A 13,833-nucleotide genomic window follows, 5' to 3' on the forward strand; every position below is an offset into this window, starting at 1 on the left:
AATGGACAATGATGTATATAAGAGGTTTTGAAGCCACTGGTCGGCCATATTGGCACTCCCCAGTAGGAGCAGTCCTCCATAGGAATGAAGGGAATTCTACAGTATTTCAATTATATGTCTCAAGGACAAAATTACATGTATTTATGTATTTTTGTTGTTATAATGGAAACAGTAACATTAGTAATCTTAAAACAAATTTACTTTAAGGAAAATGTTTTTATATACAGTGAGGGAAAAAAGTATTTGATCCCCTGCTGATTTTGTACGTTTGCCCACTGACAAAGAAATGATCAGTCTATAATTTTAATGGTAAGTTTATTTGAACAGTGAGAGACAGAATAACAACAAAAAAATCCAGAAAAACACATGTCAAAAATGTTATAAATTGATTTGCATTTTAATGAGGGAAATAAGTATTTGACCCCCTCTCAATCAGAAAGATTTCTGGCTCCCAGGTGTCTTTTATACAGGTAACGAGCTGAGATTAGGAGCACACTTTTAAAGGGAGTGCTCCTAATCTCAGTTTGTTACCTGTATAAAAGACACCTGTCCACAGAAGCAATCAATCAATCAGATTCCAAACTCTCCACCATGGCCAAGACCAAAGAGCTCTCCAAGGATGTCAGGGACCAGATTGTAGACCTACACAAGGCTGGAATGGGCTACAAGACCATCGGCAAGCAGCTTGGTGAGAAGGTGACAACAGTTGGTGCGATTATTCGCAAATGGAAGAAACACAAAATAACTGTCAATCTCCCTCGGCCTGGGGCTCCATGCAAGATGTCACCTCGGAGAGTTGCAATGATCATGAGAACGGTGAGGTATCACCTCAGAACTACATGGGAGGATCTTGTCAATGATCTCAAGGCAGCTGGGACCTTAGTCACCAAGAAAACAATTGGTAACACACTACGCCGTGAAGGACTGAAATCATGCAGCGCCCGCAAGGTCCCCCTGCTCAAGTAAGCACATATACAGGGCTGTCTGAAGTTTGCCAATGAACATCTGAATGATTCAGAGGAGAACTGGGTGAAAGTGTTGTGGTCAGATGAGACCAAAATGGAGCTCTTTGGCATCAACTCAACTCGCCGTGTTTGGAGGAGGAGGAATGCTGCCTATGACCCCAAGAACACCATCCCCACCGTCAAACATGGAGGTGGAAACATTATGCTTTGGGGGTGTTTTTCTGCTAAGGGGACAGGACAACTTCACCGCATCAAAGGGACGTCAAATCTTGGGTGAGAACCTCCTTCCCTAAGCCAGGGCATTGAAAATGGGTCGTGGATGGGTATTCCAGCATGACAATGACCCAAAACACACGGCCAAGGCAACAAAGGAGTAGCTCAAGAAAAAGCACATTAGGGTCCTGGAGTGGCCTAGCCAGTCTCCAGACCTTAATCCCATAGAAAATCTGTGGTGGGAAATGAAGGTTTGAGTTGCCAAACGTCAGACTTGGAGAAGATCTGCAAAGAGGAGTGGGACAAAATCCCTCCTGAGATGTGTGCAAGTCTGGTGGCCAACTACAAGAAACGTCTGACCTCTGTGATTGCCAACAAGGGTTTTGCCACCAAGTACTAAGTCATGTTTTGCAGAGGGGTCAAATACTTATTTCCCTCATTAAAATGCAAATCAATTCATAACATTTTTGACATGCGTTTTTCTGGATGTTTTTGTTGTTATTCTGTCTCTCACTGTTCAAATAAACCTACCATTAAAATTATAGACTGATCATGTCTTTGTCAGTGGGCAAACGTACAAAATCAGCAGGGGATCAAATACTTTTTTCCCTCACTGTAAATATGGTATTTATATTTTGTATTTTTAATACATTTGCAAAAAAATCTCTAAACCTGTTTTCACTTTGTCATTAGAGGGTATTGTGTGTAGATTGATGAGGGGAAAAAATAATGTAATCCATTTTAGAATAAGGCTGTAACGTAACAAAATGTGGGAAAGTTGGTTAAGGGCTGTAAGTAAGCATTTCACTGTAATGTCTGCACCTGTTGTATTCGGCGCATGTGACCAATAAAATTTGATTTGATTTGATTTGAAAGGTCAAGGGGTTCGAATACTTTCCGTGAAAAAGTATTTGCCCCTTTCCAATTCTCTTTTTTTGAATATTTCTGACACTGAATGTTATCAGATCTTCAACCATAACATAATATTAGATAAAGGGAACCTGAGTAAACAAATAACACAAAATGTTGATTCTTATTTCATTTATTTAATTAACAAAGTTATGCAACACCCAATGCCCCTCTGTGGAAAAGTAATTTCCCCCTTACACTCAATAACTGGTTGTGCCGCCTTTAAATGGTTGTGCTCTGTATCAGATCATTCTAAAGGAGAATGTCAGGCCATCCATCCGTGAGTTGGAGCTGAAGCTGAAGCGCAGCTGTGTCATGCAGCAAGACAATGATCCAAAACACACAATCAAGTCTACATCATAATGGCTGAAAAGCAACACATATAAAGTTCTGAAAGTCCAGACCTAAACCCAAATTGAGATGTTGTGGCAGGACCTGAAACGAGCAGTTCATGCTCGAAAACCCACAAATGTTGCTGAGTTAAAGCAGTTGTACATGAAAGATTGGGCCAAAATTCCTCCACAGCGATGTGAGACTGATCAACAACTACAGGAAGCGTTTGGTTGCAGTCATTGCAGCTTAAGGCGGCACAACCAGTTACTGAGTGTAAGGGGGCAATTACTTTTTCACACAGGGGCATTGGGTGTCACATAACTTTGTTTATTAAATAAATGAACAAAAATATTAATATGTTGTGTTATTTGTTCACTCAGGTTCCCTTTATCTAATATTATGTTTTGGTTGAAGATCTGATAAAATTCAGTGTCCAAAATATTCAAAAATGTAGAAAATCAGAAATGGGGTAAATACTTAGCCTAATAGGACATCAGTAGTGTCCTTGTTTTCAGTAATGCAGTAATGGAATCAATTATGTCTTGAAGGTCATTGTGATTATGAAAACCCTGGCTTTTATTGGGTTACTCACTGAGGAACGATAAGACTGTTTTCCCATCCGAAATTGTATCTGATAGTGTCTTTGCTAACAGGCCGTTAGTTGAATCTGCTGGGCTTTTGAGTTCACTACCTTTATCCTCACTTCTGGGTTTTGTGAGGGGAAATGTTGAACAAAGCAAAATGTTGTGGTTTAATTTGACATGTGTGTTTGTGTGTTTAGATTTTCACCGCTCTGCCTCCTCTCACTCTGGGAATATTTGAACGCTCATGCAGGAAAGAGAACATGCTGAAGTACCCGGAACTCTACAAAACCTCCCAGAATGCCATGGGCTTCAACACCAAGGTAGGTCATGTGTCTGTTTGTGCTGCATTGAAGAAAGTTAGAGGAGCATTGTCTCAACGATTCCTTCATTTTCTGTCATTCCACTTTTATCCCTCATGTTGTTTGTCTGGGCTACATTTCCATTCATAGTGTAGTACAATATTAAGTATTTTCTAAGCTTAAATAGGTTTACTAAGGTTTACTTGGCACCAACAAACAAAAAGGGAGATATAAGACTGCAATTAACCAGGCAGTTTTTTTTTCTAACCTTTGTTCTGTCTCCGAATTGACATATTTTACACACAATGGAGACCTGATGAGCTCCGAAATGCTCCAAACTGATTTTAGGTCAGTCTAATGACAGAGCGTGAATCTGCTCGTCTGCCCCAATTGGCCTGTGTCTGACCCGTGGGGTCTCTACACATAATGATCACCAGTCTTAACAGGTGCAGTGGTCAGAGGGTGTCTGCCTGCCTGTCTCTCTGTCTATTGGGGGGGTTGTCCGTTAGCTTTCCCCTGCTGTCTGTTAAGAAAGATGTCTCCCCTTCTCCACGCCTGCCCCCCTTCTATGGCCTTCAACTCCCCCATCCACGGCCCCCCTAGCCCCCTTACTTTACAGGCGTGGAGACCCGGTTAGTGCCGCATGGAGACAGATTAAAGCCTGAGTGGCCATGGAGGTCAGGGGCGACAGGGACAGGGGGAGTGGGGAGATAGCAGGCCAGGGAGAGGGGTGGAGGAGGGGTGGAGGAGGGGTGGAGGAGGGGGAAGGTTAAAGGGAGAGAGTGTGCTCTGCTGTCAGGATGTGATGGCATCAACTGCGGAAAATTAAGATTTTTTTTTTAAGCAAGGGGCTGTTTGAACTGTAGGCCTTCTGCCTGGTCTGGTCTGGCTTAGCCTAAGTACTGTAAATAAGATATCCCCAGTCTACTGGTCTCACTCTCCCCAGAGAGGGGGCCAGTCACCTCACAGTTAGAGTTGACCCGTGGACCTTGGCCGGCATGTCCCCCTCACAGCTTTTATTTCTGTTTGGGTGAGAGAAGGGCTCCATATGGCCAAGTGTTATATGAACCTCCAGGGAATAGCAGGGTGACATTGTGCAAGGCAGGCCGCAGTCTCAGTTTTGTGGTTTCAAGTCGCCCCGCAAATCAAGACTGTCAAAAAACTGTTGATTCAAATTGGTTTTCCTCCATTTTTGTTTTACCCCTGAGTTGCTAAAGCCCTGTAATGATGACTTGGCCAGGTCACCGTGGTGTTTTCACTGGCCTGTCCACGCTTTCCCTCCGAAAAATGTCCCTGCTGCATGGCCCGAGGCGAGGTGCGAAAATCCAGCTGGAATTTGCCCGAAATCCCTTTCTTTCTGCACGCCTGGCTCTTTTGTACACAACAGATACTGTCTGGGCGAATTAAAGGCATTTGCGTTGAGGAAGTGAAAGAGAGAGGGCCGGGGAAGGGTGTGAAATATTTCAGGCGTCGCCCGCCCGCACCACTGTCCCCTTTCACTTTTAATGACATTTTCCTGACACTCTTAATAAACCTCAGTCCCCCGATGTGGCCCCCAGTAATTACACCGCCTCACCATTTCCCCCCATTTACTCCTCCCCCTCTCCCTCCCTCCCTCCCCTCCTCCCTCTCTCTGCGCAACAGCATTAAAGAGGAAGGACAGGAAAATATTTGGCCCGATATAAACTACATCCTTTCATGCTTTTTTAAGCAATTAGGCGCTGCACAATGGGCCCGAATCTTTTAGCCAGGGCACGGACAGACACAGGCAGGCATTCACGGCGGAGTTCTTAGCAACCTGCCGGGATACAGCAGAGGGGGGTGGGGAGTGAGACTTCACTATGACAAATGAACATTTATTGATTGAATTAGCATTCATTAGGGTGCTGGGCATTTAGAGAAGCTAGTTGTTCCATACTTGTTAGGCCTACTGCTGCTAGGTAGCTCTCTCTCTGCTTTCTCCCTCCCCTCTGTCTGTCCTTGATTGCAGGAGTGAAGTCTGGTGTGCGGGAGTCAGGGTTCCAGCTGCAGCTCATTCACCATAATCACCTCAGCCTTTAAGACCCGGTCAAACTTACCACTCATCGTCAGATCATAGTCAAGACGACCATATATTTGGAACCTGACTCCTGCCTCCGCTTCACTCCTGCCACCACCATCCTGCTCTCCATTACCGGACCTCTCTTTTGGACTCACCACGGACACTAGGACATTACGGTACCACACCTGCCCTGATCTGGATCTGTTACCCTCCCTGTAACCTGGACTTGCTCTTCCCCTATATTTGGAAACCTGGACTTTGAACATTGTAAATAAACCTGTTAAAACTTCTCTGGCTTGGTGTACTTGTCTGCATTTGGGTTCTTATCCAGTTAAATCATAACAGTATGATCTGACCAACATGAACCCAGCAGACAGTAGCTCGGATACCACCCCAGAGTGCACTCAAATTTGGACTGCCATAGCCAATCAGGGCATTTTACTTGGCCAACATGATACCCTGTTTAAGACGATTGCTGAGGACAGTCAGGTGCTGCTTAATCAGGTTCAATTACTCTCCAATCAAGTGTCTGCCCTTACTACCCCTTCAGCCCAGATCAGAGAGCCTTTTGTTCCTGCTCCAGAGCGCTATGACGGGAACATGGGAACCTGTGGCGATTTTTTGACTCAATGCTCGTTAGTTTTTGAACAACAGCCCCTCACCTACGCCTCAGAAAGAGCCCGTATTGCCTACCTTATCAACTCTACTAGCGGTTCCGCTCGTGCCTGGGGATCCGCGGTCTGGGAGAGTCAGTCGGACATTTGCAACGCTTACGTTGCCTTCACCACGGAGATGAGGAAGGTTTTTGACCACCCCGTACGAGGCAAGGAGGCTGCGAAACGGCTGTTTTCTCTTCGGCAGGGGGCTCGTAGTGTGGCGGAGATGGCAGTGGAGTTTCGGACTTTAGCAGCAGTGAGTGGTTGGAATGACGAGGCATTACAAGGAGTGTTCATCAATGCTTTGTCTGAGATTTTAAAAGATGAATTGGTGTCATATGATGAATCGCCTACGCTGGATAATCTTATTTCACTCACTATCAGGTTGGATAATCGGATTCGGGAGCGCCGCCGGGAGAGGAGTGTTAGTTCCAAGCAACCTGTCTGTCATCAACAAACTCCTCCCTGCATCGTCCCTACGGAGAGAGCCGTGTCTTCCCGAGTCGATACGAGGAGCACTGAACCCGAAGCCATGGAGGTGGGTCGTGCACGGTTGTCCTTAGAGGAGCGTGCACGTCGTATTCAGGCTCGGGCCTGCCTGTATTGTGGAGAAGCTGGTCATTTCGTTCCTTCCTGCCCAGTTCGTCCGGGAAAAGGGCCGGCTCATCATTAATGGGAGAAGTTTTGGTGAGCCGAGCAGCGGATTCTTCCTCTTCTCCCCGCATTCTGCTCCAGGCATCCCTCCAGTGGCAGTCCCAGAATTTCTCTGTTAGTGCGCTGATTGACTCTGGTGCCGACGAAAGCTTTTGGATAGAGAGTGGGCTCAACAAATGGATTTGGAGACTGTTCCTATGGACTGTCCGCTGCAGGCTAAGGGTCTAAATGGACAATTGTTGACCCGTATTACCCATCAGACTGTTCCTGTTTGTCTTAGAGTGTCGGGAAATCATCAGGAGAACATTCAATTCCATATTATCGACTGCCCACAGACTCCCCTGGTCCTTGGTATCCCCTGGCTCATAAGACACAATCCACACATTGATTGGGTGACAGGTAGCATTGTTTCATGGAGCACATTTTGTCATATGAATTGTTTGTGTTCTGCTCAGACTCCTGCCAGTACTGTGCCTCAACCTCCACTGGAGTCCATGGATCTTTCTGCTGTTCCTGACGTGTATCATGACCTGGCATCCGTTTTCTGCAAACACAGAGCTACTTCTCTTCCTCCTCACCGGCCTTACGACTGCGCCATTGACCTCCAGCCAGGAGCCCCGCTCCCCAGCAGTCGCCTGTACAATCTCTCCCGGCCGGAGACGGAGGCTATGGAGAACTACATTCGGGACTCCTTGGCGGCAGGTATTATGCGTCCTTCCTCGTCACCTGTAGGAGCGGGATTCTTTTTTGTTGCTAAGAAGGATAAGACCCTCAGACCCTGTATTGATTACCGTGGACTTAACAACATCACCATTAAGAACAAGTATTCTCTGCCTTTGATTAATTCTGCTTTTCCCCTCCTTCATGGTGCTACCATCTTTACGAAACTGGATCTACGAAATGCGTATCACCTGGTGCGCATTCGTAAGGGGTGATGAATGGAAGACTGCCTTCAACACACCCTTGGGACATTTTGAGTATCTGGTTATGCCTTTTGGGTTGTCCAATGCCCCTGCTGTTTTTCAGGCACTAGTCAATGATGTCCTTCGGGACATGTTGAATCGGTTTGTTTTTGTCTATCTGGATGATATCTTGATTTTCTCAGAGTCCTCTCAGGAACATGAACGGCATGTGCGCCAGGTGTTGCAAAGGTTGTTGGAGAACAAACTGTTTGTGAAGATGGAGAAATGTGAATTTCATGTGTCTGAGACCTCTTTTTTGGGTTACATCATAGCTCAGGGGGAGTTGCGGATGGACCCAGCTAAGATCTCTGCTGTCACGGACTGGCCAGCTCCCTCTACCCGCAAACAACTTCAACGATTCCTGGGGTTTGCGAACTTCTATAGGAGGTTCATCAAGGACTACAGCCGCATTGCGGCGCCACTCACCGCTCTCACCTCCATCTCACGACCGTTCGCTTGGAATGAAGGGGCCGAATCAGCGTTCGAAGAACTGAAACATCGCTTCGCCTCGGCTCCCATTCTGATGCAGCCGGACCCCGACCGCCAGTTTGTCGTGGAGGTGGATGCATCCGACACTGGGGTAGGTGCGGTGTTGTCACAACGTTCTCCTGAAGATAACAAACTGCATCCCTGTGCTTTTCTCTCAAGGAAACTTTCTCAGGCAGAGAGGAATTATGATGTTGGCAATCGTGAACTGCTCGCCGTTAAGCTGGCTCTCGAGGAGTGGCGACATTGGTTGGAGGGGGCAGAACAACCCTTCATCGTTTGGACGGATCATAAGAATCTGGCTTACCTCCAGTCAGCGAAGCAGCTCAACCCCCGTCAAGCCAGGTGGGCACTATTTTTTGGGAGATTCAATTTTTCTCTGTCTTACCGTCCTGGGTCACGCAACGTCAAGCCTGACGCCCTGTCTCGTGTTCATTCGGCTGTTGATACTGGTAGTAACCCTGAACCCATTTTGCCTCCTACCTGCAGTATTGCGGTCGTCACATGTGACATCGAGGGGATTGTTAGACAGGCTCAACATCATCAAGCTGACCCTGGGAGGGGTCCTCCTAACCGGATGTTTGTCCCTGAGTCTGCTCGCTCCCAGGTACTTCAGTGGGCTCACTCGTCTCCCCTTACCTGTCACCCTGGAGTTTCGCGGACCCTTGACTTTGTGCGACGGAAGTTCTGGTGGGCCACGATGGAGGCGGACACTCGAGCCTTCATTGCTGCTTGTACGGTATGTGCACGAAGTAAGAACTCCACCCAGGCCAGCGCTGGTCATCTACGACCTCTACCTATACCCAGCCGGCCCTGGTCGCATATCGCTATGGATTTTGTCACTGGACTTCCCCCTCGTCTGGAAAGACTGTAATTCTTACGGTGATTGATCGTTTTTCTAAGTTCGCTCATTTTTTGGCCCTACCTAAACTGCCCACTGCCAGAGAGACGGCTGATATTTTGGTTGAACATGTGTTCCGCTCTCATGGTCTACCCACGGATATTGTCTCTGACAGGGGTCCCCAGTTTGTCTCCCAGGTGTGGAAAGCTTTCTGTAAAGCTTTGGGCATTACATCCAGCCTGTCCTCTGGATATCACCCCCAGACCAACGGGCAAGCCGAGAGAGCGAACCAGGAGATGGAGACCGCTCTTCGCTGTGTCACAGGGTCTAACCCTGGGTCATGGAGCTCCATGCTCCCCTGGGTGGAATATGCTCATAACACCTTGACTAACGCTTCCTCTGGTTTGTCTCCTTTTCTATGTGCTCTGGGTTATCAACCTCCCCTGTTCCCTTCTCAAGAGAGGGAACTGGCGGTACCCTCGGTGCAGTCCCACATGCGCCGCTGCTTCAAGGTCTGGAGGAAGGCCAGGGTAGCTCTGTCCCGAGCTTCGGCGTACATGCAGAGGCAAGCCAACCGTCACCGGTCCCAGGCTCCCGGTTACTCTCCTGGTCAAGAGGTATGGCTGAAGTCACGGGACCTTCCATTGAAGGTGGAGTCTAAGAAGATGGCGCCTCGTTTTATAGGACCGTTCAAGATACTGTCTATTGTTAACCCCTGCGCGGTTAAGCTACAGCTTCCTGCCTCCCTACGGGTTCATTCCACCTTTCATGTTTCCCAGATTAAGCCTGTGTCGGTTAGCCCTCTGTGCCCACCCTCTCGTCCCCCTCCTCCGCCCAGGATCGTGGGTGGGGGTCCGGTCTACACTGTCCGGCGACTTCTGGATGTTCGCCGCCGGGGTCGTGGTTTCCAGTACCTGGTGGATTGGGAGGGTTATGGTCCTGAGGAACGTTCCTGGGTGCCCAGGAGCTTCATTGTGGATCCTGCTCTGGTCCGAGAGTTTCATAGGTTACATCCCGATAAACCCCGTCGGCCGCCAGGTGGCGTCCGTAGAGGGGGGGGTACTGTTAGGCCTACTGCTGCTAGGTAGCTCTCTCTCTGCTTTCTCCCTCCCCTCTGTCTGTCCTTGATTGCAGGAGTGAAGTCTGGTGTGCGGGAGTCAGGGTTCCAGCTGCAGCTCATTCACCATAATCACCTCAGCCTTTAAGACCCGGTCAAACTTACCACTCATCGTCAGATCATAGTCAAGACGACCATATATTTGGAACCTGACTCCTGCCTCCGCTTCACTCCTGCCACCACCATCCTGCTCTCCATTACCGGACCTCTCTTTTGGACTCACCACGGACACTAGGACATTACGGTACCACACCTGCCCTGATCTGGATCTGTTACCCTCCCTGTAACCTGGACTTGCTCTTCCCCTATATTTGGAAACCTGGACTTTGAACATTGTAAATAAACCTGTTAAAACTTCTCTGGCTTGGTGTACTTGTCTGCATTTGGGTTCTTATCCAGTTAAATCATAACAATACTGTGTTGTGTTGGGGCAGATTTAGGAGGGTGATGTGAGGTGGGGTTGGGGGTAGGGGTGGTGGAGTCAGGGACAGAGGGGAAAGTTGTAGGTTACTTGCCAGTGGGAGGCTAATTGGGTTTAAACGTGTAATTGTAGCATTGGAGATAATTGATCCTACATTGAACCACAGAGAGAGGGGGGTGAGGAGGGGGTACTCCTGCCAATCCCTGCCCCAATGTGGGGGCCTGTTTGCAGGGTGGGAGTTGAGGTGGGTGGGGGTGGGTCCCAGGGCTTTTGACGATAGCAAAGGAGAGGAGGTCAGGCCAGAGGCCAAGGTATGACATAGGGCCCAGAAGAAGACACTCTCTGGATACTCCTCTATTCTCTCTCCCCTCCTCTTCTCCCGTTCCCCACCTGTGGTCTACAACACTTGGTTTCATCATCCATTTCTTTGTGCTCAGTAGTGTTTTGAAAAAACCTGCCGTTGTTATTACTTTTTGTATATAGCCTACTTTTTATTTAATGTTTTCAGATATACTGAGACATTTTCACATTTGTACTGCATATAACCCATAACGCAGACTTTACTTACAACCACAGAATCCCCAGTTGCCATACTAACAACACATGGCAGGGGTACACCATTAGGGAATCTGCCCTAAGAGAACCAGGTTGAAGTACAAGGAAAACCATGCTGCATACCACCACTCTCTTTTTCCGTTTGTCTTGAGCACTAAGAGTTGATCGTTATTCTACAATTGCTTAAAACCTGTGAAAAACGCATTAACTTTAATAAGCCGGTTGGTTTTTATAATTTGTCTTAATTAAGAAATTGTGTTTTCATAGACCAATTTTATAAGTTGTCGAGGGTGCTTTTTACGGAAGTGTGACATTAAATTGGTCTAGTATCCTGCCATAAATGTATTAAAAATGGAAAATATTGAGAGAGTAAACTGACCCCCCCCCCCCCCCCAAATCAGAATGTGCTCAGAATGTTTTATAAAAATCTATTGAAAACTTTTAGGAATAACAGAGCAATGAATGGAGCAGGGTAGGGGAACGAGGGGGCATGAATACAGACTTTTTTGGCAGAGTTGATTTCACGGCCATTTCATGCTACATCACCCTTTAGTGTTGTGTTTGGTGACATCTGTGCATAATGTAAATTTGAAACAGTGTTTTTGGAAAAAGGACAATTGATTTAAACGTCTCATCCAAGGACCACACACACACACACACACACACACACCAACAACACACACACATACTGTAGAGTCGCCTGTGTGGAAACGCACAACACACATACACGCACACACTGCTGTGTGCTCCTACTTTTTCAGCTTACTAAAGTTAATCCACTTCAAACATGTCAACTTCTCTGTGTTTTTAGATTGGTTTCTGCTTGTTCAGTGCCCTCTTCATTTATTTTTGTGCCATCTTAAATTCACATATGAAAGACTATTGAAATTGATGAGGGGGGAGGGGGGAGAGTACGGGAAAGGAGTGGGAAAGGAAAACTACCCCCCAACACATACCATCACACTGACATAGCCCCACCCGACTTGCGTGCTCACACACACACACACACACACACACACACACACCAAACCTACACACATCCCTGCACCCTCTCTCCTCCAGTACTACACCAACACACAGGAGGATATACAAAGTGTCTGTCAGCTGGGTGGCTATTCAGAGAGGAGGCCCTACAAAACCGCCACTTAGCCGAGTGCTGAACCAGGACAAAGAGCCCAGGTCAGAGGTCGCTAGGCAGGTTCGGTCGGCAACCCGGGTTTCTCATGCTTTTTCTCTCCTTCTTTCTCCCTGGAACCCACCCAACCCCCTCCCTCCTCCATCCTTCTCTCCCCCCTCCTTGCAGGTCTTCTGGGCCCATTGTCTGAATGGCCTCTTCCACTCGGTCATCCTCTTCTGGGTCCCCCTCATAGCCTTCCAGCACGGTAAGCACCTCCCAGAGACTCTAACCCTAACCTCGCAGAGACTCATCTGTCTTTTAAGGTTCTGTCCCAAATGCCATCCTATTCGCTACGGTATATGGCAGGGTTCCCCAACAGCCGAATTTGGCCCGCAGATATTATTTTGGGTCCAGAAATATACTGTATGTGATCGTATACAAATGTAAGCAAGGTTTGAAATGATTGTGTTTTAGTCAAATAGTATATATGTTTGGGATTCTTGCGGTCAATTTGCACTCAAGAAATGATTTGTAATTATGTTCCGAACCCTTACCATCCTCTGAAGAAAATAATCGTCCCAAAGCTGAATCTATACTAAAAATATATATAAACTCAACATGCAACAATTTTACTGAGTTACAGTTCATAGAACGAAATCAGTCCATTTAAATACATTTTATTAGTCCCTAATCTATGGATTTCATATGACTGGCCAGGGGCACAGCCATGAGTGGGCTGGGAGGGCATAGGCTCCTCAGACGATGTGGAGGTCCTGGGCTGGCGTGGTTACACGTGGTCTACGGTTGGGAGGCGGCTTATAGTAGAGAAATTAACATTCAATTATCTGGCAACAGCTCTGTTGGACGTTCCTGCAGTCAATTGCATGCTCCCTCAAAACTTGAGACATCTGTGGCATTGTGTTGTGTTTACAAAACTGCACATTTTAGAGAGGCCGTTTATTGTCCCCAGCACAAGGTGCACCTGTGTAATGATCATGCTGTTTAATCAGCTTCTTGATATGCCACACCTGTCAGGTGGATGGATTATCTTGGCAAAGGAGAAATGCTCACTAACAGGGATGTCAACAAATTTGTCCACCAAATTTGAAAGATATATTTTTTGGTACGTTTGGAAAATATCTGGGATCTTTTATTTCAGCTCATGAATCATGGGACCAACACTTTACATGTTGCGTTTATATTTTTCTTCAGTATAGTTGATGATCCCTGGTATATGGTGTACTGCTTTTGACCAGGTAGTGTGCTATATTGGGAATAGGGTGCTATTTGGGACTGAGCCTGGATTTCTAGTCTCTACAGGCTCTGGGTGGAGTGGGGTCCAGTTAACACACATACCTTGTCTCGATTACTTTTCTTTTTACCCACTAGCCTCATGAATTATAATCATCGGCATGCTTGAACATAAAAGTGCCTGCACATGTAGGCGAACGTGCACACACACACACACACACACTTGAACATACACACAGACAGTACACACAAGTTACAGTATTCAGCTCACACCGAGAGAAGGTGTATTTCTGATACTATGGAGTCTTGGCTGCTGGACACAGAAGACCACACAGGCTTGGGCCTGCTCTCCAAACAAAGCCCAGAGAGAAGCCCCTTCAGTCTGACTGACAGGCTGTCAGCAAGGCCTCATCACACACATAGGCATAT

General features: G+C 47.0%; 1 protein-coding gene across 1 annotated transcript in view; it reads left to right on the plus strand.

The window, feature by feature from the left end:
* LOC121534793 (phospholipid-transporting ATPase IA) overlaps window positions 1-13,833 on the plus strand; it is a 304,677-nt gene that overhangs the window by 269,708 nt on the left and 21,136 nt on the right. The window contains 2 exon segments of the mRNA XM_041841366.2: window positions 3,202-3,324; window positions 12,340-12,418. Of these exon segments, the coding sequence (XP_041697300.1) occupies window positions 3,202-3,324; window positions 12,340-12,418 (202 nt within the window).

Source organism: Coregonus clupeaformis, chromosome 2 (genome assembly GCF_020615455.1).
Source record: "Coregonus clupeaformis isolate EN_2021a chromosome 2, ASM2061545v1, whole genome shotgun sequence".
Lineage (NCBI taxonomy): Eukaryota > Metazoa > Chordata > Actinopteri > Salmoniformes > Salmonidae > Coregonus > Coregonus clupeaformis.